The following is a 21249-nucleotide window of genomic DNA, read 5'->3' as shown; positions in this document are numbered from 1 at the left end:
TCCTGGATGTTCATTAATTTAGTTCTAGATCTGAAACAGTCAATTGTGTTCCTGAGACGAACTCTTATCTATTTCTGATATGCACAGTTTGTGCATATGTTCTAAATTCAGTTGCGCGATTCTCTGTTGATTTATTAGCTGGTATAGATTGAAGTGTTAACAGTGGGAAGAAACAAAAGAGTTTCTGCATAGCTTAATCACTTTAAGTCTTTTAGTGAACTTCCACTGTGTTTATTGAATTATTTTGTTCCTCTTCTAGGACACAATTTCCTGGACGTTCATTAATTTAGTTCTAGATCTGAAACAGTCAATTGTGTTCCTGAGACGAACTCTTATCTATTTCTGATATGCTACTCTAGTTGTTAACTAGTGGTCAGCCTTTTAAGTGGGCATCAAAATGTACTGCTAAACATGGTTATCTGAAACCCCCGGAACAGACTTTGCTATAGAATTTTTTTGCAAGAGAGTAATAGAACAAATCGCTCCGGTAGCTGTTGCTATCACTTTATTATTGAAACTGCTTCAGCACGCATATGAATTGGATTTTGAGGAAGTTTGGCATTACTCAAACATTCAATTGTACATTAAAACTAAGATCAGGCAGTCTCTCATACATGTCATTCAAGGCTCAGTATTTGAATGCTCAGAAAGACATGAAATGTGAATGCGCATCTCAGTTATGTCTCTCCTTTACGCACAAGAACCCAGTATTGTTCCATTCACCATATCAATTATCACATACATACAGAGATACATCTGGATAAACAAAAAATCATAATACATGGTCGCAAGTGTGAACACGGTGCCAATATGCGCCAATCTTGTTGTCAGTGTTTCTGGTCCAGGAGTTTTGAATTCGACAGATCTAAGGTACATAACAAACCATAGCTATGAGAAGACAAATCCCAGGTGCCCACAGATCTCTGTCCTTTGGCATATGATAGGAACTGATCTTACTAACTAGCCTATACATTGTCAGTCTTTGTGACGTTTGTACAGCAGACGCTACAAAACTCCTCCCATATTTCAACTGAGAAAGGATCTCCTCAGAAGTAATCCAAAATGTAGCTCCAGCATCTACCTTTTCAGGCTACACAACTGCAACACCAAGTAAACTGTCAGAACCAACTAACCAGCAGTTTGTAATGTCATTAAACAAACAAGAAACCTCAATAAGAAAAATGAAAGAGGAAGTATGTTGTGATAAACATCAAACATCTGCAACCTTTTATAATGCCACTATACCACATAGAACAGCAGGTCAAGGTTCTAAAGCTTGATAAAGTATAAAGTTTCTATAATTTAGTTCATCATACGGAACAATTCAAAATTAGTAAGTGCAAAATTGTTGCTTGAGGAGAAGCTGTCAGCTATATAATTCTCCAAGGACCACTGGTCATAACTCATAACCATGGAACACCATCCCAGTAATTACAAAACTACAAATATAACAGATATTATGTTGAACAGACTAATGCTTACTCATAAATTTTGAGGAACACGATACTTAGAATTGAACATGACTCATTCAGTCCTCCATTGTTTTCTGGTTCACGAGTTCAGGTTACATCAAAGTGTGCTAGTATTCACCAATCTTCTTGTTAGTTCTCATCAGTACATCATTCGAGCTGGAATTGAGACAGGAAGAAAGTGATGTATCAAAATTAGTGCAAAAACACGACTCATACAACTGAAATAGTGACTTTCCGCAGGCATGCCATTCTGCTTCAGCTCAATGGCCACATTCCACTGGCTCGGAGTTCCTTCTTGCATCACTCAACGTTGCCAATTGTCATTGTGTATCTGCAACTTTGGTGACAAGAGAGAAATAATGTACTATTTCAAACAACTCTCGTCCGATATGAACGTGTACTGGAAACTAGAACAAATTCCGCCGGATCTTCAGAACAAATTCTTTTTGCACAAAGTGTTATGCATCAAAACATTGTAAGCATAGAGATCTAGGAACCTACTTGTTCAGGTATGGAGTGGCAAATTTTTTGGACATGAAAGGGGCATGTTCAGCAATCAACTGTGGTTTATTGCACTACAACACAATCAGCTAGGAAATTCATTAATCACTTCCGCTGAAGACCAGGAAAGAACTATGCCCACTTGTTCTTTTTGACTTTCATATTGCCATTAGTGAGGGAGCAAATATCTGAAATTAGAATAATACTACAGAACATGGGGGCAATCCGAAATAGAAGTACCTGTAAAGGCTATCGGGCAAATCCAATTGAGGACGTGGCAACATCTGGTGACAGAAACAGGCGCCTTCGAGTCCCCATTCATGTCTCCCCCATCAAAGTACTCCGTCGGCTCCATCCCAAGTTGGCTTGACGAGCTGTAGGGTGTAGCCATGTAGGCACCGTCGCTAGGACTCCATTGCCGCCACAAGAGAGAAGGCGTGAGAGGAGGATCGTCGCCGTCTCCCTCGATACACGTCGGCACCGGATGGGGACAGACTGGTACAGGATTTAGAGCCGCCGCCGTCGCTGTCGGCTTCTCGTATTTGGGAACCAGGGTTCGAAAGAAACATGGTGGAAATGGGCGGGTACAGCGCACTTGTTACTATTTCAGAGAAAAACGGGGTCTTACTTGTAAAATGTTCCACCGACTCCATGGAATCGAATCTGTACCACATGTTTCACATCTAATGGTCCAGAATACTCGATCCTTTGATCGCAGGTGATGCCCAGATCTCATACAAGTCGTGCCCCCATTTTTTGGCTTATGGGGAGGACGCGCGCAGTTTCCGTGACCATTATGATGAAGCTGAAGAGCAATGGAACCCCCCTGTTTCGCTGACTGGCTCCCCATAGGCACTAGCGGCAAGTTGAGATGATCACCCTCACCAAGTATCTGTTAGTTTTTTTGAAGAAAAGGCAAAAGATTTGCCTTAATTCATTAATAAAGAAGAAGCTTGGGAAGCCAAGATTTAGTTTAGTCTTACAACCACACCGAGGTCACAAAAGCCTACTCTCCCGCCATGAAAAAACCCAAATGTTTAGCACCGGCAATAACCCAAGTTCTAGCTTCCGATTTGATACGGTCGAAGATGATTGTAGGCATGGTGTCCACATGCTTGAAAGTCCTAGCGTTGCGTTCATTCCATAGCTTCCACGCAACCAACATGAAGAGGGTGGCCATAGCTTTCTTACGGCCTCCATGAGCTAGCACGGTGGAGGTCCACCAAAGCTCAACATTGTCAAACTCGTCCCATGAGGAAGGATGGAAGTCATGTATGTGAAGCCAATCCTTGACCATCTTCCAAATCCGGATAGAGAAGCGGCATTGGAAGAGAAGGTGAGAGGCCATCTCGTCACGACACCGACAAAGAGGACAAACTCTCCCATTTGGCCACCCCCGCTTTGCAAGCCGGTCCGCCGTCCAAACGCGGTTTTGGATGATGAGCCATGAGAAGAGCTTGCATTTGGGAGGAGCCCACACCTTCCAAATGATGGAGTCCATGCAGGATCGAATTGTTCCCGCGAACTGCGCCTTATAAGCTGACGAGCAAGAGTAGGCGCCATTGTTGGTGAGCTTCCAAGTGATGGAGTCTGGAACATCATCATGAAGAGTGAGCTGGGATGTGTGCGACCAAAGCTTGATGAATTCATGCAGATTTTGTACCGAGAGGCCCGCCGAAGTATCGAGGTGTAGGACCCAAGCATTGTCGGCAATGGAATTCCTCACATTCCAGCCCTTCTTCTTGGACATGGCAAAGATGGAGGGGGCAATGCATTTGGCGCTAAGTCCATCCGCCCAAGGATCATGCCAAAAACTTGCTTTATTCCCATCCCCAATGTTGACCTTGGTGAGCGCGTGGAAAAGTTCCATATCCTCCTCGTTGCAAGGGTTTTCCATCCCAACCCAAGGCTTCTCCGGCGTAGTCCAAGCTAACCAAGGCCAACGAAGGCGTAAGGCCCTCCCAAATTTCTCCATGTTGAGGATGCCAAGACCACCAAGAGAAGTGGGGCGGCAGACGGCAGTCCAATTAACCTTGCACTTCTCCCCGGTCGCATTTTCGGAACCCGCCCAAAAGAAACTCCGAATTAGTTTAGTGATAGCTTGCAGTGGCTCCACCGGAACATGAAGGGCTGTGAGAGGGTAAACCGTTTGGGAGGTGAGAACCAATTTGACAAGGGCCTTTCTTCCGGCGATATTGAAGTATCTCCCATGCAATGGAGCAAGGCGAGCCACGGCCTTGTCCTCAAGTATCTGTTAGTAGTTTTGGCCGAACTGTAAACGGTGACGTCGATGAATTTCCCCGTTTGTTGGTTGCTTGAGATAACAAGAGCAGGATATTTGCTCTTTTCCTTTCTCTCTTCTCCTAGCTTTGTTTTCGATGTTGATATAAAAATGTTCAGGTTGGCGTGAGGCCAGCCGTAGTTACAGTCAAAAGAATACTCCAGGTAGTGTTTGAGGTAAGTAACATGGAGGTGGAGTGGCGCGCAGATGTGTAAGAAGGAACTAGCAAGTCAAAAAATATACTATCTCAATTCTAAAACTTAAGGCTTATATTTTAAAAAAAAGTCAAACCAAGTGAAGTTAGAAAAATCTATCAATAAATATGATTGTAGATACCATATAGAAATGTATTTTATTATCTATCTAATAATATTAATTTTGTATTTTGCATTTTAATATTTTTTGATAAAAATATAGTTAAACTTGACATAATTTAACTTCTGAAAATAATATAAACCTTAACCTTTGGATAGAAGTAATACATGGCAGCAAACTACTCTCTGCAGGACGCAGACGATGTGAACCTCGGTGCACATGCACCCTATTATAAAAATAAAAATAAATGTTATTTTAGAATTTAGAAAATCTTGAAAAACTGCACGCGTATATATCCTATGTTAACACCTGTGCAGATTTTGGCATAAAAACGATCATTTGTGACCTACACATAAATGTGAAAATGGAATTTCTTATTTTCTTAAACAGTACACAACCAATCATTATAGTGTTATTTGGGCATTTTGTTATTTTCGTGTAGCCACATATAATCGTATTTTTTCGCGAAAACTTACACAAGTACGTGATAAAAATTAAAGATTTTCAAACGGGTGCACCCGTAGACACGATCATCCTTGGTATTTTCTGCTGAGTCTACTCCATTTATCTCGTCGAGAATCTTCTCATTGAATGTGCTCCCGTCTCCAACCATCCTCTTCTACCGAGCAGTAGCTAGCAGAGTAACTCCGCCATCGCCCTTGAATACCAGTGATCCCCTAGCACCTTCAGAACCACACTCGCTCACTCTACACGCACCACCGGCCGTGTAAACCTGAAGGAGAGCAGAGCACCATTGTAGCTTTCCTCCCAAACCACACGCGTGTCTGCTGAATGCACAACCATATGGCGGCGACGGCGGCGTGGGCGCTGCTGCTGCTGCTGTCGGCGGCGGGGCGGTGCGCGGGGCAGGCGCTGGTGCCCGGCGTGATGATCTTCGGGGACTCGGTGGTGGACGCCGGCAACAACAACCGCCTGGCCACGCTGGTGCGCGCCGACTTCCCGCCCTACGGCCGCGACTTCCCGGCCACCCACGCGCCCACAGGCCGCTTCTGCAACGGCAAGCTCGCCACCGACTACACCGGTACACCGCAGCAACGCGTCCTGAGCTTACCTCTGTTCGATCGTGCAAGCAAGGAGTACTTAACTGACAATGTCGTGCACTCTCATGTGTGTAGTCGACAACCTGGGGCTCAGCTCGTACCCGCCGGCGTACCTGGGCGAGGAGGCGCAGACCGACAACAGGAGCCTCCTCCACGGCGCCAACTTCGCCTCCGGCGCCGCCGGGTACCTCGACGCCACCGCCGCGCTCTACGTACGTCACTCTCTCTAACTCGCTCATCAATCTCGTCGGTCAAGCTAGCAGCCTAGGACACATGCATGCGCCAAGCCATGCCCGTGCACGAGCTATAGCTATGGTTAAATACGGCGGGCACTAATGAAATGCACACACTCGGACGCACGCAGGGCGCCATCTCGCTGGGCCAGCAGCTGAACTACTTCAAGGAGTACCAGTCCAAGGTGGCCGCTGTCGCCGGCAGCTCGCGCGCGGCGGCGCTGACGTCGGGGTCCATCTACGTCGTGAGCGCCGGCACCAGCGACTACGTGCAGAACTACTACGTCAACGCCATGCTCGCTGCCGCCTACACGCCCGACCAGTTCGCCGACGCGCTCATGACGCCCTTCACTGCATTCATCGAGGTAACAACCATCAAACTGACCATCTAGTAGAGCCATCTGAACTGCTGCAGAAAGTCCAAATTTTCACTCTCAGTAACTAAAGCTGGATCCTGCTCTCGACTATTCCAGAAAGAGTAGTGTTCTAGACTTCTAATCGAGGGCAGGATTTGGATTTCGATGCCAACATTGTGCACGCACACCAAATAATTGTAATTAGCAACTGCTAAACTTCATCTGATAGTACTGACGGTAGTACGCAGTAGTTCTATCATGTTGGATTTCGTCTGCTTAAAGTCTATTGATTGCACCACATCGGAGCACTCCTAGATCACTAGCTAGAGCGACTTAGTAGTAGAGAGCTTGGCGAGCTTTTAACGACGTTTCTCCATTTTTTCCATAATTTTCTGCATTGGATTCTCAAGGGTGGGATCCTAGTATGCAGCGACCGATATCTAGACACTTCAATCTTGAGCAGACAGGCAATTGAATAACTTGCAGTAGTGCGTAATGGATCGAAGGTCACAGTACCCATTTTTTCTCCCTGCGAGTAACACAGTACCTACGGGTAGGACCTCGGGGATTCAATGGCCTCGATCAGTAACTCCGCTGCTCAACCAACATGTGTTCCTGACGAGCGCTGTGAATTATCCTGCTATCAGTAGAGAAGGGTTTTACCGATCATAGTACATTTGGACAGTAGTGTAGTGTACCAGGAAATTTTTTCCTGTTAGGGATCCAGGAAAGAAATGTACTATCAAGACGCGGTAACTATCCCGTTGCAGATATCTGATCATGCATGTGCGAAAACACAGCGCGCGGCATCAATACCTGTTCCTGCTCTCCCAACACCTCGCCACCAATCCTCGTAAATGCGCCATGGAAATCCATGGCCAAGGAAAACCTGCAACATTTCTCCCCGGCCGGTCAATGCTATTACTGCTTCCTCTGCAGTGTAGGGGGTCCTGTTCCTGCATTGAGGACACTGACACGGTTTGCCGTGGCCTACCTCGGCTGCAAGATCGTAACGACCCACCGAGCATGCAGTAAATGAATGCAGCCCATGAATTAAGCAATAATCACACCTGGGATAATTGTCTCATGTAGAATAGAAGAACCAGTGCAACAGAATGTTTGTTTCTTTTCTAACTGCATTGCTCTAATTTCCTTGCTGAGTAACTGACGACTGATGGGTGTATTGGCACGCAGAGCCTGTACGGTCTGGGTGCGAGGCGGATCGGCGTGACGTCGCTGCCGCCGATGGGGTGCCTGCCGGCGTCCGTTACCCTGTTCGGCGGTGGCGGTAGCAACGGCGGCTGCGTGGAGCGGCTGAACAACGACTCGCTGACCTTCAACACGAAGCTGCAGGCGGCGTCGGATGCAGTGAAGAAGCAGCGGCCGGACCTGAAGCTCGTCGTCTTCGACATCTACAACCCGCTGCTCAACCTCGTCAGCGACCCCAACAGCGCCGGTACGTAACTTCGTCTTCAGTTTGCGCCGTGTATGTGTCTTGAAGATCGATCCGGATGATGATGGGTGTGGTCATCAAATTGCAGGGTTCTTCGAGGCCCGGCGGGCGTGCTGCGGGACGGGGACGATCGAGACGTCGGTGCTGTGCCACCAGGGGGCGCCGGGGACGTGCGCCAACGCCACCGGCTACGTCTTCTGGGACGGCTTCCACCCCACCGACGCCGCCAACAAGGTGCTCGCCGACGCGCTGCTCCTCCAGGGCCTCCAGCTCATCTCCTGAACCCTGATCCAGCCCTATCTCTCCCGGACCGACGACCGTCGTCGTCTCATGCATGTTTAATTACCTAGCTACGTACCTTGATTACCTTGCTTGTCATCTCTTCTAGCTAGTCAGTCTATTTTGTCTGCTTCCAGCGCTTGATTTCCCCATGATGATCCCTAGGTGTATGGTTGCACTTGCTTGCAGCTTCGAGTGATGTGAATGTGGTGTCATGTAATAATGTCAGGATGCTTTTGGCACTACGCATGTACTACACATTTGCTAGTTTTAGACTTTTAGTCACAACGTACTATGAAATAAGAAACATTTGAGCAGCCAATTCCCAGTACACAACTTCTAGTAAGAGGTTTCCAGAGAACCAAGGAGGGGCATCCTCGGTCTACTAGAGTTTAAACATCACATTTGATACTCTCGTGTCTTGTGAAGGTAAAATATTTATTTAGTTGGAGGCGATGTTCCATCGAGATCGAGGCGTATGTAGTAACCTCGTCAATCTCAAGATCCATCAAGTTAATTTTTTAAACTTGGTCTCTCAAATATGCTCATGGAGATAGGGTTATGTGTGTGCATTTATAGGGATGAATATATGTACGTATGAGTGAGTCTACGATTGTACTAATTCGCAAAAACAGAGGTTTCCAGCCATTCGTAGTCAGCATATCACGACCCCTTTTGTGAATACTTCTGCCACAGTGATCCATACGGCATGATAATAACAAAAAAATATAGGATAGCATAAGAAAGAGGAAGCATGAGTGAGCCATAGCCATTTCCGTGCTACGCCTTTTTCCTAAGTAGGAGGCACGTAGCACTGTAGATAGCTCCTGCAAGGCTCGTGCCGCAGATCAATGCGACTGAGCAGGCACGCCCCACTAGCCCGGCCTTCATGTGCTAAACCACTGCACGGCCATCTGAGGCGCTTTCAATGCACTGCATGCCAGGTTATCACTTATCAGGATGCAACAATCTTTCCAACAGCTTGCAACCAGCAACTGTTTTACTTCACCGTAAAACTGGGAAGGTGCGCATTTCATATTTTCATTCCACCAAATAAGTTTGTTTCCAATAATTCTCTGGTGTTAAAAATGTAGAGCAATAAAACCGTGAATGATTCACGGCAGTAAACACCGCAAGAATCTGATACAACATGGCTGCACCTCTCTATTCACAGCAGCAAAACATGACGGGGCACCGTATCTACGAGAGTTCAAACCCAGTATTCGAGCTGATTGCGTACACGAGCTTGCTCCTCAGTGTGCTCGACCTCTTGTATGTTGGAAGCTGCGATGCATCCAAAGGAACAAGGAAAGATATAGGGTTACATGCTCTGACCATTGCTCAATGCTCAATGGGAAGTTGTTCTGAGTTAGGATGGTGAACAAGTTGGACATATTATGAAAGCTGGAGAAACTACATGGATATGATATGGTTGTGTACCTTGAGCGTATTGTAACATGTCGAAGCAGATGGAAGACGATCAACATCTTGCCCTCCAATTGTAGCCCAAAGTGGCACGTCACATGGAACCTGGGTAAACAATGACATGTGGAACTTGCTATATCAATCAAGTTGCTGAGATAGAAAAAGGAAAGGTATTCTCGGTCTGCTTGAGCAAACCTTGTGAATTGTGAAACAAGGTTGCAGGTACTTGAATCCTAGTAGTGGAGCTCGTGAACAGCTTGTCACAAACTTCAGTAGCAGGCAACGATCGGTCGGCTTAAATCCTTTGATGACCTGCATATTCCAACACCCAACATGCCATTACAACTGTTTCAATTCATCACGGTAAGATAGTATTTGCATTGCAGTTGGGCAGCAGAACTGATATTTGGCCAGACCAATTGATTGTGTGCATAGCATACCAACGAGCAGCAAAGCAGAATAAATGGACATCATATTCAACAGATATATCATTTAGCCAAAAGAAGAGGTCACAAGCTTCACAAGGAGATAGCCTTGGGATGTAGTATGACAGCAATTTGGAGAGTGACGTTTCAGAATGATCTGATGTTACATTGTTATAGATTGAAAGCTTCGTTGGTACAACCCCTAGTGGACTGGCTGCTAAACATCTTTGTATAATGCTCTCTTCTTTAGCCCATTTTTTCCCACCTTGATGTAATCCCATGGACTTGAAATTTGACTTAGTTTGTACATCTCTTTTCTAAGTAATAAAAGAAATTACACCGTAGGGGCTTCCCCCTACAGTAATGTTGCTAAAAAAAGTATGACAGCAATAAGTTTTCAGCATTATGCAAAGCTGGCAGGTAATTAATGCTTGTCTACTTTTTTATTTTCTCTACAAGGGATTGGGGAGTTGAATGATAGATGATCAGTAACTTCCTAAATAATCAATTCATGAACTGGCAAGTTATTTATGTGGGCTACACCCTGTCGATACTGTAATTTGTACCATCTAATGGTCCAATGGGAGTTTGTACCACTGTACCTAGATAGGTTTGAACCCAAGATCTGTGATGCATCGAGTTAAAAGACCATGACGAGGCAACTACACATACCTCCCAGAAGAGTTTAACAGTTCGACTTGACTCGGTATAACCACCAGTGTACTTGGTGTGGTTCCGCAGGTCATCGACATCAAAATCCTGCGATCCTCCTGAAAGTAACTGTATGTGGAAATCATACATTAGCACTGTAAAAAAAAGTAAGTGTGGAAATGCAAACTACTAAACTGCCCTTGCTATGGCAGATAGAACAAATGGAAGCTTGCCCTTGCTATGTTTGTGCTTTTGTGCTAAAAATATTCAGGAATTGTGTAAAAGTGCACTATTTTAGTGACGGGTGTATATTTAATTATTCCCTAGACGTCAGCTGCAAAGTACTACTCTACTTTCAGGGCTTATCATATATCATTACATTAATAATATGCTCTCTCGACAAGCATGGCACTTGGTTCAGTTTCCTGATAGTCTTTGCGCCCAGATTCTACGAGCTAAGTACTATCCAAATGGGGATGTCCTAGAAGCTAAGGCAGAGCAAGGCATATCGTACACGTGGCGAGGTATACTGCATGGTATTGACTTGCTTAAACAAGGAGTGATCTGGAGAATAGGAGATGGAACACAAGTGCGCATTTGGGATGATCCGTGGATTCCTAAGCTTTGGTGTAGAAAGGTTGCAACCCCTCGCAATGGTCTTCTTACAAAAGTTAGTGAACTAATCAGCCCAATTACAGGGAATTGGGATGTGCAGCTTGTCAAGGACACATTCTGGCCGGGTGATGTTGATATGATCCTAAATATACCATTGCGGGAAGGGGCAGTAGATTTTCGTGCGTGGCATTTTGATCCAAAGGGAGTTCACGCTGTAAAACAAGCCTACAAACTACATAGAAATATTGTACGAAGAGATGGTGCAAGGCAGGGTGAATCGAGCTCAAGTATTCCGGAGTCAATGGGAGGGAACGGTGATCAGCGTTGGCTTCATTTGTGGCAGTTGCCATGTCCAAACAAGTTGCGAATGTTTGCCTGGCGACTTGCTCACAATTCTCTAGCTGTGCGGTCCAATTTGATTCGCCGAGGTATGGTTTGGAAGATACTAAATGCTTGGTCTGTAAGAGGATAGACGAGGATGGTTGTCACCTGTTTCTTAAGTGCAAGTCAGTTAAGGAGGTATGGAAAGAGCTGAATATACTAGAAATCAGAGGAAAATTGATACAGTGTAATGGTGTTCAGGAAGTCTTGGACGAGATTTGGAGATTGGATGAACGCAAGCGTGTTGAGATAATAGCCATGTGGTGGATATGGTGGAATCAACAGAACAAAATCCGTGAAGGAGGGGAGAAGGTGGCTGCAGCAGACTTGGCATACCATGCTAGGTGTTTAACGGCTGATTGTTTAGAATTTTGCAAACCTGCTCGACAAGATACAACCTTTTTACCAGCCAAATGGGAACCACCAGATGCTGGTTTTCTGAAGTTCAATATAGATGGGTCTTTTAAAATAGGAAACTATCATGGTGTCTGGGGTGTCATAGTGCGTGATGAGGAAGGCCATGTCGTCTCGGCCGCAGCTGGTGGAGCCGATGGAATACATGATGCTTTTATGGCTGAGCTCAAGGCGCTAGAAGTTGCCATCGATCTGGCATCAAGTTTGAGGGCAATAAGGGTTATCTTTGAAACTGACGCACAGTTGCTTATGTATGCTATGAACAACCCAAGTGTTGATTTTTCTCCTGCTGCAGCTATCATTGAAGACCTGAAGATCCAGTGCCGTACCTGGTTTTCCAAGTGCTCTATAGTTTCATGTAAGAGGGATGTGAACGGAGTCGCTCATGAGTTAGCCAAGATAGGTGCTTTGTGTACATCTGGTACGATGAAGGTGTGGGAATCTGATGTTCCAGCTGATATTGCTGTTCTTGTAATGGGCGATTTGCCCAACAGTTATTCGTAATAAAGCTACTGCTTTCAAAAAAATAATATGTTTTGGGTCTTGGCTGCAAAGATTAATATTATGGTATCCCAGTTAAAGTACCTACTTTAATTTCTCTTCCTCTGTTCCTAATTAAGTGTCACAGATTTTCCTAGATTTGCATGTATCTAGACGCGTTTTAGTGTGTAGATACATGCGAAACTAGAAAATCTGCGACAGTTAGGAACGGAGGGAGTACTATTTTAAATTAATGATTTTTATTTACAAAATCTTAACAATACAGCAAACTCAAGAGTTTTTAAATTTTGATATTTGCATCCAAGTTTATAGTCTTAAAATTTTATGTTTACTATTCTAATTCAAAGCATTTTAGGTTCTTTTCTAGTATCATCCTTTAAGGGAAATTCAATTTCAGTAGTATCAATAAAGGATGGGAGAGTTACCTGGTTAAATTCATTTGCATTAAACAAGCTCAGCCAAGATGGTGAGATGAGATCACTGAGTCCTCTGTAAAATGCATTTGAAAACGGAAGTATCTGCAGGGTTAACGATTTTATCAGATAATTTACTTACTAATTCAGAAAAAAAAGCTACAAGTCATTACAAATATGAGGCAAATAACAAACCTGGCGGTTAAGCTTGAAATCTGCCATCGCATGAACATACTGCATTCTATTTTCATTCGTAACGGAGATATTTTTACCACCCGGTCTCAGTTCATGCACAATTCTTTTCCCGCCTAACTCTTCAGTCAGAGTAAAATCCAAACAAAGGTCTTCGACGTCCCCTTCATAGTGCTGTTTGGTGGAAAACCCAGTAGAGTTGTTGAAAAAAAAATGTATCTATCAGATTTTATCAGAACTATACCTAAAATAAATATTGTATTTAGTCTACAAGGAAATCTATCATTATCATAGCAGATCATACAGAACTATCAATCCAAAAACCACAATAAACTTTATTGAGGGTTAATTAAATGACATGATCAGAAGAAACAAAAATAAAATACTAGAATACCTTGAGTTGCATTAGACTTCTATAAAGCTCAGAATCAAGTGTTGATAATTCATCCAAAAAACTATAGCGGCCTAGAAGTTTTTGGACAAATACTTGTGAAAAACAGTAGTCCAAGAGAATCCCCTCATATAGTGCTTTGCCAACAACTCGACCAAGAAATTCAATCATATCAATGCCATTGTCCAACAGCTTAGCAGAACTGCTTGGAATTAAGCTACTATCAGATGTTGATGTTTGTGAAAACAGTCCATAGCTGTTCAAAAGGAAGGGAAGAAAAAAGATAGTATCAGCGCTTATGTGTTGGAGAAACAAAGATTAAAGGGATCATAATTTCCCATAAGGCATACTCTGGACTGAAGGCAGCCTTGGACATATCAGTTAAGAACTCCTTTGATAGACCACCATAGTCCAAACCAGCTTCAGGGAGGCCACATTCACTGACAAACGATACATGAATGCAAGATTTCAGCTTTGATCTAAGACAATTCAACTGCCTATATCCATCTTCAACAATGTGACCTCGTCGAATAACTATCTCGATGGATCCTGGACCTGGCCCAGAGACTTCACCCGTAACTCTTCGAGATGCCTTGTCTAACTCAATAAATTCTCTAAACATCTGTACTCTGAATAAAATTCATCAAATGATGCTAAGAATAATTAGTACCGTATAAGAATGCTAAAATATTAAACAATATGGCCTGCTTCTATACATAAATTAGATGTTGCCACTCATTGAGCAATCCCTTAAAATATATGCATCGCTAAGATATACTGTCTTAGTTTCAGGCATATGCAACATTGCATCCAGTTGTATACTGCAATACATGCACAATACGGCCAATAAATAAGTCTAAATAGTTAAATACCTCTCCTCAAATGGATATACATGTGGTACGGTGGTAAGGACAGAGCTGCGGGTAGGAATTCCTGAAGTACTTCCTGCTAAAGTAGCAAAGGCTGCCTCATGGGCTCTGGCAGCAGCTGCAATTGGAATCCTGCCAGTTCTGGCAGGTGCCAACCACAGGGATTTGGGACAGAACCTATGTCTGCTGTCCCTTTCATAGAGTAAATTAAGACATCTCACTGTCACGTCTATAAGAGGCTTGTTGCTGCTTCCACTATTCTGAAGGAAAGAATTGTACACAAACGTATTGAGGGCTGATGCAATCTTCCGTTGTTGCTCTAGAGTGAAAGGAACCTGTAGAGTCAGAGAAGGGAAAGCACGTCATCAAAAGGGGGAGAGAGAGGGGGGTAGGGGGAGTGGGGGTGAGACAATATTACCTGTTTCTCATAAAACTCAAGATCATCTAGCACAAGTAATAGATGTCCATATATTGCACAGAACAGATGCAACATGCGCATTATATCCTTCCCAATACCTTCAGATCCTTGCCTCATAGTTTCAATATCCCATAAAACTAATGCAACATCATTAGAATTTTCAGAATTCAAAGGACTGCCACTCAAATTGGTGTCATCTGCATCACTTGGTTTTCCCTTAATCTTCTGGAGCACATTTACCCACTTATTTGGTGTGTCCTTGGCATTCCTTCTTTGCCTTGTGGAGGATATTTGTTCACCTGAGCTACTTCCAGCCAATTGTTTATCATGCTCAGGTTCCTCTGATTTGTGGATAGCTTGGCCAAAAATGGATATTTCTAGTGTCCCCCATAAATCAACAAGAAATCCCGGGGTGAATGAGAGCATGTTGAGGATAGGCAATGGGCCAACAAGTGGGTTCAGAGAAGAGAAAATTCTGAGCATGTAATAGTAAAAGCATATAACATCTGTCAATTTTAGGCTCCGAAAATGAACCTGCCTTAGGGTAAGTTCATGGTTGGTTTCTCTCTTGCATGAAACATACTCCTTTGCCAGTACCAATAGCTTCCTAAGGTGCCACTGCTGGTAAATTGGCTTTAGAAGGTCCATAAACAATGTTCTCATTTCTTCAGTAACTGATGTATCATGAGTGGCACTATCATCAACCTGTTGAAGCCTTCCCTTGCTTTCTTCCAAACATTTCAATAAGTTTTGGGAAATAGAGCTAATAGCATCAACATATAGGCAACAGTCTAGCCCTTGAATGAAGCAACCCGAATTGGACAAATCATCATGCTCTGTGGCTAAAGTTACAAGATTTCCAAGAGCCCAACCACAGTAAGGAATGGTACTTGCACCAGCACCAGAAACCTCTGACTGCTCTAGCTTAACAATTTCTTCAAATATTTTATCCTTGGAGATCTGCTACAACCTGCCATGGCTTGATCAGTTCGACTTTTACATGCCAATCTTTAAAAAATCACATCGAATAAATCATGAAAAAAAATGTAAACCAAAAGTGTTTGATCGCTACAATGATAAAAGCATGTTAGGTTCTCACTGCAATTCAGCAGATATAGTGAAATCGACTTCTTGTTATCAAGATGCCAAAATGATGTGGTCACTATATAGAAATAATATGCCTAAGGACTTGCAGATGGGTAGAACATGATAATGGAATAATATATATGATCTTTCACAAATTCACTAGTTCACTTACCATTTAGGCACAGTATAACATATTAAAATTTCAATAGCTCGTATTAGTGTCCTATGTTAATACACCAAAATACAGAATTTTAGAGCAGTACATTGACCACCAGCAGAGTAAATACTACTTAGAATAAAACAATTAACACTTCAAAAATATTGCAGACCAGCTATAACACACAACTTTGCAAGTTGCAACCACTGAGGAATCACTACTGTTAAGCTTCATGCACTAGCCAACGCAACCAAAAGTCTGAACTGATGGAAATGGCTAGGCAATCTACTTATACACTTCAACAACTACATGGATAACACAGGAATTTTTCAGTTCAATGTCCGACTCCACCGAGAGAAAATGCTTCTACAGAAAAGTAATGCAACATGTCAAACGCCAATGTCTATATCTACATTTTAATATTCTTACCAGTAAAATGCTGAGAGACGGTTGCAGTACAGATATGTGTTTTAAAGCAGGTAACAGAAGGGGTGGAAGACGTTTGCAGAGATACGGAATTGTGAGTATAAGTGTGAAGTATTCCTTTGCAGCACCAGTTAGATCAACACCCCTGTCTGATCTTGTGGTGTTGAAAGGCCGTAATGCAACAGTGACTGCACTAGCAGTAACCAGGAGCTGGTCATCTGGGGCAATCACAGAATCTATCTTCCCTGGGGTAGCATGGGGACCAAAACATTTTATATATCTCCTCACACAGCTATATGTACCACTCTTTCTTGTGCCAATAAATTCAATCAAACTCTCCACAGAGGCATCAGCAGCTCTAGTATTCTCACTTGTTAAGTTTTTCCATGTTTTGCAATCAGTTAATGAGATGGCCAACCGCATAGTAATAGCAGTAATTTCAACCATGTTTACATCCTTGCAGCAAGAATTGTCACACCTGGCAAGAATGCAAGAGCACAGGGAAATCAGCTTTTTTGTCTGATAAAGCCAGATAGATCTCTCTTCTGGAGAACCCACAGCAAAGGAACAGAAATTTCTGCTTGCATCTACATAGAAAAGATACATGTCAGTTGAAAAGGGCATCTTCTAAACGTACCTGCCCAAACAATTTGGATTTTTACCGAAAGACTAAATCTAGTCTAGTTCAAGAAAATTATGGTTAACCCTATTTACTCTATGATAATTTAGCATGATCTTGTTGTCATATTATGCATTGATCATGTAATGATTTTGCCTTATCTTCAAATATACATATGCTGGTGGGCTTCTATCAGTAGTCAGTATAGATTTGGTCTATCATGAATGAAAGAAACCACGCTGAAAGAGTACAACTTGGACCGACTTCATGATTCTTATGATCATATCCACCAAACCTTGTTCTGCATGTTGAAGTTAAATTTCAACTACTTAATTCGTTGAAATAATATTCTATGGTCACCAGGACTCATATAATAAGACTATGAGTAACTGTCTCATTGATAAACTTACCATAAAACCCCAGATATCAAGTTTGTGGACAGTGGTGATAATAGAATTAAGTTGAAACATAGAATGTTGTAAAACATCATTCTGGCCTATGAGGCTATGTAGCTACATTCTCTCCATTAGATAATTACTGGAGATTTAAGGTCTTCCAGTTCAAAATAATTGCTCAAAAATGGATGTATCTACACACTAAATATGTCTAGACACATCCATTTTGGGGCAATTATTTTGAACCGGAGGGAGTACTATATGCTTATCATATTACATTGTTTCAATGGTGAGTATATATAATATATCAACAAGTACAAATCTACAGCACGCCATGCATTGACTGTCCAAATGTGAACTTTCACATGTAAATAATTTTTTAAATGGTTAAACCACAATTATATGGAACTTTTTTTAATACAAATACAATGGTATCAATTTTGCGTAACATAGCCCACATTATTGAAAACATAGGGCAGCCCGGTGCATGAAGCTCCCGCTTTGCGCGGGGTCCGGGAAGGGGTCGGACCACATTGGGTCATTGTACGCAGCCTTTCCTTGCAATTTTTGCAAGAGGCTGTTTCCACGACATTATTGAAAACATAGCCCGCATATTTTTGAATCAATTATTGGCCAAAGCTTGAATTTGGGTAGGTCAAAATATGTCTCAAAAAGAGAAAGGTAGATAGTAGTTAATTTATGTTTAGTTTACAGTTGATTATATTTTCAGATAAGGTCATCCTCATACAGGGACCGTATAATATACACGTTATATTATTATAATCCACAGAAATAAAAAAGGAAAAAAAGGAATATGTTTCTAAATTGTTCAGCCTGACCAGAAACAGCAATATCGCTAAAGTAGATGTTTGACTAGTAAAAATTCATACCGAATGAGTTTATGCTATTCAAGATGATTCTGAAGCATCTTGAGATAGACTTCACAGTCTTGGTCTGCTGCCCCTTGTACCAGCTTGATGGTTGAGTAATGAAGAAAAGAAATGGCCTAAGCATCTTGATTGATATCCATTGATTTGTCAGGTTGATGTCAGGCTGGTTTATTAATACTTCCCACTCGTCATGAAGTTGTTCTGAAACCTTTTTCATGACATGGTACCTTCTCCATACTCGCTGGCACAAGTAAAAAAGTAATAAGGGAATCCAGTAAATGAGTATGCAGCACAAAAGACCATTCAAGCAAATTATTCATGCACACGAACCCTTTCCGAGGGCTTCACATCTATTTTTAGTTTTTTACTATTTTTAGTTTTTTACTATGATAGATCACCAAAGTCATGCTTCATTACTTGTTGGATATTCCAGCTACCTAGGCACACAATACCCTTAACTTCCAATACATAGCAGCAACCATTGGTCTCGGTATTTGTTGTGGTGTGTGCACAGGAGGTCCAACCTTTACATTGCACTGCTCCATCTCTTCAATTAAATCTTCAACTAAAATAGTAGATCCTCTCATCCATCTGTGAATCATCCCTCCCCAAAACAGCTGAACAACTTCACGCTCTCTCAGCGTCAACCAAAAAAGTCGGCCGCAAAATTGAAATAAACAGGATAAAGCAATAACAGAAGATCAGAGAGTTGCTACGCTTGGATAGTTTACCCAGCATGAACATCCTGGTAGGTTGCTGCGTAATTGGAACAACGGCTTTAGAATGGCTGCATAGTTTCCAGACTCCGCACTCACTACAAACCTGAAAATCCTGAAGTTCCGGCGTTTCTTTGTTAGGATACTCACGCTCAAACCTGAATCCAGCTCCTGGATTTGGCGCCAGCAACGCAAGCATCCAGGTCAAGAACGTCTAATTAAATGTGCGTCTAAGTTCTTGGGATTCAGGGATTCACGTGGAACCAGGATTAGAACAACATCCCTGAAATCTGTACCGGATCATCAGACGTGATTCAAGCTAATCAAATCACCGTCCCGAAATTCTCCATATCAATTGCTTAGGTGAGCGGTGTCCTAGATCCACCAAAACTACCAGAATTAATTGAGAAAGCAACTCGTTGGTCCGGATTTCAGGTAGATTGGGTGCGCGGGAGCTTGGTCGCTATCGGGTAGGTAGGTGCGTGAGAGGCAGCGGCATGGTACGGCGACGGCAGGTACCTGGACGGTGAGGGCGGCGGCGGCGGCGCGGCGGAGGTGGCTGCGGAGCTGCCGCTCCTCGGAGACCTTCTGCAGCAGCGCGTCGCGGGTGATCTCCTTGGCGCTCGACCCCCGCAGGGACACCTGAGAGGAAATTGGTTGAGAAGGGGACGGAAGGGGCGGGGGAGGCTGCCGTAGGAAAGAGATGGAGGTACCTGGCGGTGGCCGGAGGGCGGGACCGACATCGCCGCCGGCGAGGAGGGAGGCTACTTTAGCGGCCGTGGGCCGTGGCGCGGGAGCCGAGAGGCGGTCAGACAGATGGACGCGTCCACGGGTGGGTCGTCGTCATTGTGACCAGACCCGATTGCGTTCCAAGATTGTTTTGTTTTGTTTTGTTTTCCAATTTTACGATTTACTAAGGAAGAGAAACTTGGTCGATGCAGGAAAGTAACAAGGTCAGAAATAGAAAAAATCATAATGTTTTTTTAAGACACACACTACAACACATACATGCATATACACTCACTCTTGTATACGTACACACGCACATCCTACCCATATGAGCACCCCACAAGACTGAGTCACACAATCGAGGGGGGAGGCAGGCTTGTACCATTATGCTCACGAGCAAAATCAACGCTTGAACCTACCTTCGCACACCTCCGTTACTCTCTTTAGGAGACATCCACCACCTCACATCCCCCCCCCCCCCCCCCCCCAATTGTAATGCCAACTCTTGTCCGAGTGAAGCGGCCAAGAGCAACATATCTGAATATTTCACTGGAAGAATATAAAAAAGTTATAATTTTGCTATTTTTAATGTACAGGAGCTTTCTAAGAAAAATATAAAAAAGGTCGAAGATCATGGTTATATTTTTCAACACTTACAAGAAAATTCTATTCTGCAGGAATTTTTAATCGCAATTCTCTGTTTTCTTTATAATGATTCATTTGTTCAAGATTGGTCTTTTCCTTAAGTGGAGTGTAGTCAGTAATACAAAGGGCCACCGGGGAACCACCTGTTGTTGGTGCAAAAAAATAACTTCTAGTTGCAAAAAATAGGCATGCACATGTTTGTTGATGTCTCCATTTTTTCCCATGATCCACTCCTTCAGTTTTGTTTTTTGAGCGACCACTCATTCAGTTGGACCCGGCTTAGCCGGGATTGTTGGCATGGATTGATGCATGCCACATGCCTGGGATCTCTTCTCTGCTAGTCTCTTTAATTTTGAACTTGTGCCCCATCTGCAGATTTCAAAGCTCAAGTTTAATCATCAATTTGACCGAAAGCACTTGAGTTATATGGCACACAAACTATACCACTGCATTCGAATTTTGAAAAGAATCTAATGATCTAATTTTGACTCATACATATAATATAGGTCTAATATAGATTTATAGTTGAATCACGAAATAAGAGAACAGCGATAATAACTTCATGTGCATAGATAGTGAGCATGCATTATGTGTATATAGTTACCAGAAATTATGTGTATAAGTTGTTCATGGAAATTTTGGGTGCTTGCAGTCATGCACCAGCTACCGGTTAGGTAGGATCGATCGAACAAGGGCAACTTTCCGCTTCACACGTTCATGGCCAGACATGATCACACGAATAGCGATGAGCACACTACACGAGATCCCTGGGGATATTCTTCTTTTTCAAAGACATGATCACCATGGTTTGGCTTGCTTTTTGACATGATAAGAAGATTGTCACGGTAGAAGAGAAATGGTCCATAATTTGTACTACTCCCTGTGTCCATAAATAAACGGCCCAAATTTATCTAGATACACGCTTTTAGTGTGTAGATAC

General features: G+C 43.1%; 2 protein-coding genes and 1 long non-coding RNA gene across 5 annotated transcripts; 1 reads left to right on the top strand and 2 right to left on the bottom strand.

Annotated features, from left to right (window-relative positions):
• Window positions 1-794: 794 nt before the first annotated feature.
• On the bottom strand, window positions 795-2550 carry LOC127348524 (uncharacterized). Its single transcript, XR_007879812.2, has 3 exons — window positions 2214-2550; window positions 1483-1809; window positions 795-1098 (listed from the first exon to the last, which is right to left on the bottom strand). It is a non-coding gene; the product is annotated as an uncharacterized lncRNA (long non-coding RNA).
• A 2626-nt stretch (window positions 2551-5176) lies between these two features.
• Window positions 5177-8273, top strand: LOC127293429 (GDSL esterase/lipase At5g03810). Its single transcript, XM_051323056.2, has 5 exons — window positions 5177-5611; window positions 5706-5842; window positions 5995-6228; window positions 7414-7675; window positions 7761-8273. The coding sequence occupies exons 1-5, from the start codon at window positions 5362-5364 to the stop codon at window positions 7952-7954; spliced, it is 1077 nt and encodes a 358-aa protein (XP_051179016.1). The 5' UTR covers window positions 5177-5361; the 3' UTR covers window positions 7955-8273.
• A 689-nt stretch (window positions 8274-8962) lies between these two features.
• Window positions 8963-19803, bottom strand: LOC127293428 (E3 ubiquitin-protein ligase UPL7). 3 transcript variants are annotated; one of them, XM_051323053.2, is made up of 14 exons: window positions 19649-19803; window positions 19455-19577; window positions 18220-18460; window positions 16319-16902; window positions 14647-15609; window positions 14232-14563; window positions 13710-13988; window positions 13363-13615; window positions 12972-13142; window positions 12789-12881; window positions 10474-10581; window positions 9572-9688; window positions 9392-9481; window positions 8963-9235 (listed from the first exon to the last, which is right to left on the bottom strand). In XM_051323053.2, exons 1-14 carry the CDS (start codon window positions 19676-19678, stop codon window positions 9152-9154), a joined length of 3468 nt encoding a protein of 1155 aa, XP_051179013.1. In that variant the 5' UTR covers window positions 19679-19803; the 3' UTR covers window positions 8963-9151. The 3 variants fall into 3 exon arrangements, with proteins under 3 accessions (XP_051179013.1, XP_051179014.1, XP_051179015.1); XM_051323054.2 differs by having other exon boundaries at window positions 14647-15606; XM_051323055.2 differs by lacking the exons at window positions 19455-19577; window positions 19649-19803 and having other exon boundaries at window positions 16319-16793; window positions 18220-18354.
• Window positions 19804-21249: the final 1446 nt, after the last annotated feature.

Source organism: Lolium perenne, chromosome 4, assembly GCF_019359855.2.
Source record: "Lolium perenne isolate Kyuss_39 chromosome 4, Kyuss_2.0, whole genome shotgun sequence".
Classification (NCBI taxonomy): Eukaryota; Viridiplantae; Streptophyta; class Magnoliopsida; order Poales; family Poaceae; genus Lolium; species Lolium perenne.
This window is presented reverse-complemented; position numbering and strand designations above follow the sequence as displayed.

Coding starts and splice junctions, on each gene's coding strand:
- LOC127293429 (XM_051323056.2), top strand. CDS start 5,362: ATGCACAACCATATGGCGGCGACGGCGGCGTGGGCGCTGCTGCTGCTG. Junction 5,612..5,705: donor GCTCGCCACCGACTACACCG/GTACACCGCAGC, acceptor TCATGTGTGTAG/TCGACAACCTGGGGCTCAGC. Junction 6,229..7,413: donor CCTTCACTGCATTCATCGAG/GTAACAACCATC, acceptor ATTGGCACGCAG/AGCCTGTACGGTCTGGGTGC.
- LOC127293428 (XM_051323053.2), bottom strand. CDS start 19,678: ATGTCGGTCCCGCCCTCCGGCCACCGCCAG. Junction 12,882..12,971: donor ATTTCAAGCTTAACCGCCAG/GTTTGTTATTTG, acceptor TTAACCCTGCAG/ATACTTCCGTTTTCAAATGC. Junction 9,689..10,473: donor CTGTTAAACTCTTCTGGGAG/GTATGTGTAGTT, acceptor TGGAATATGCAG/GTCATCAAAGGATTTAAGCC.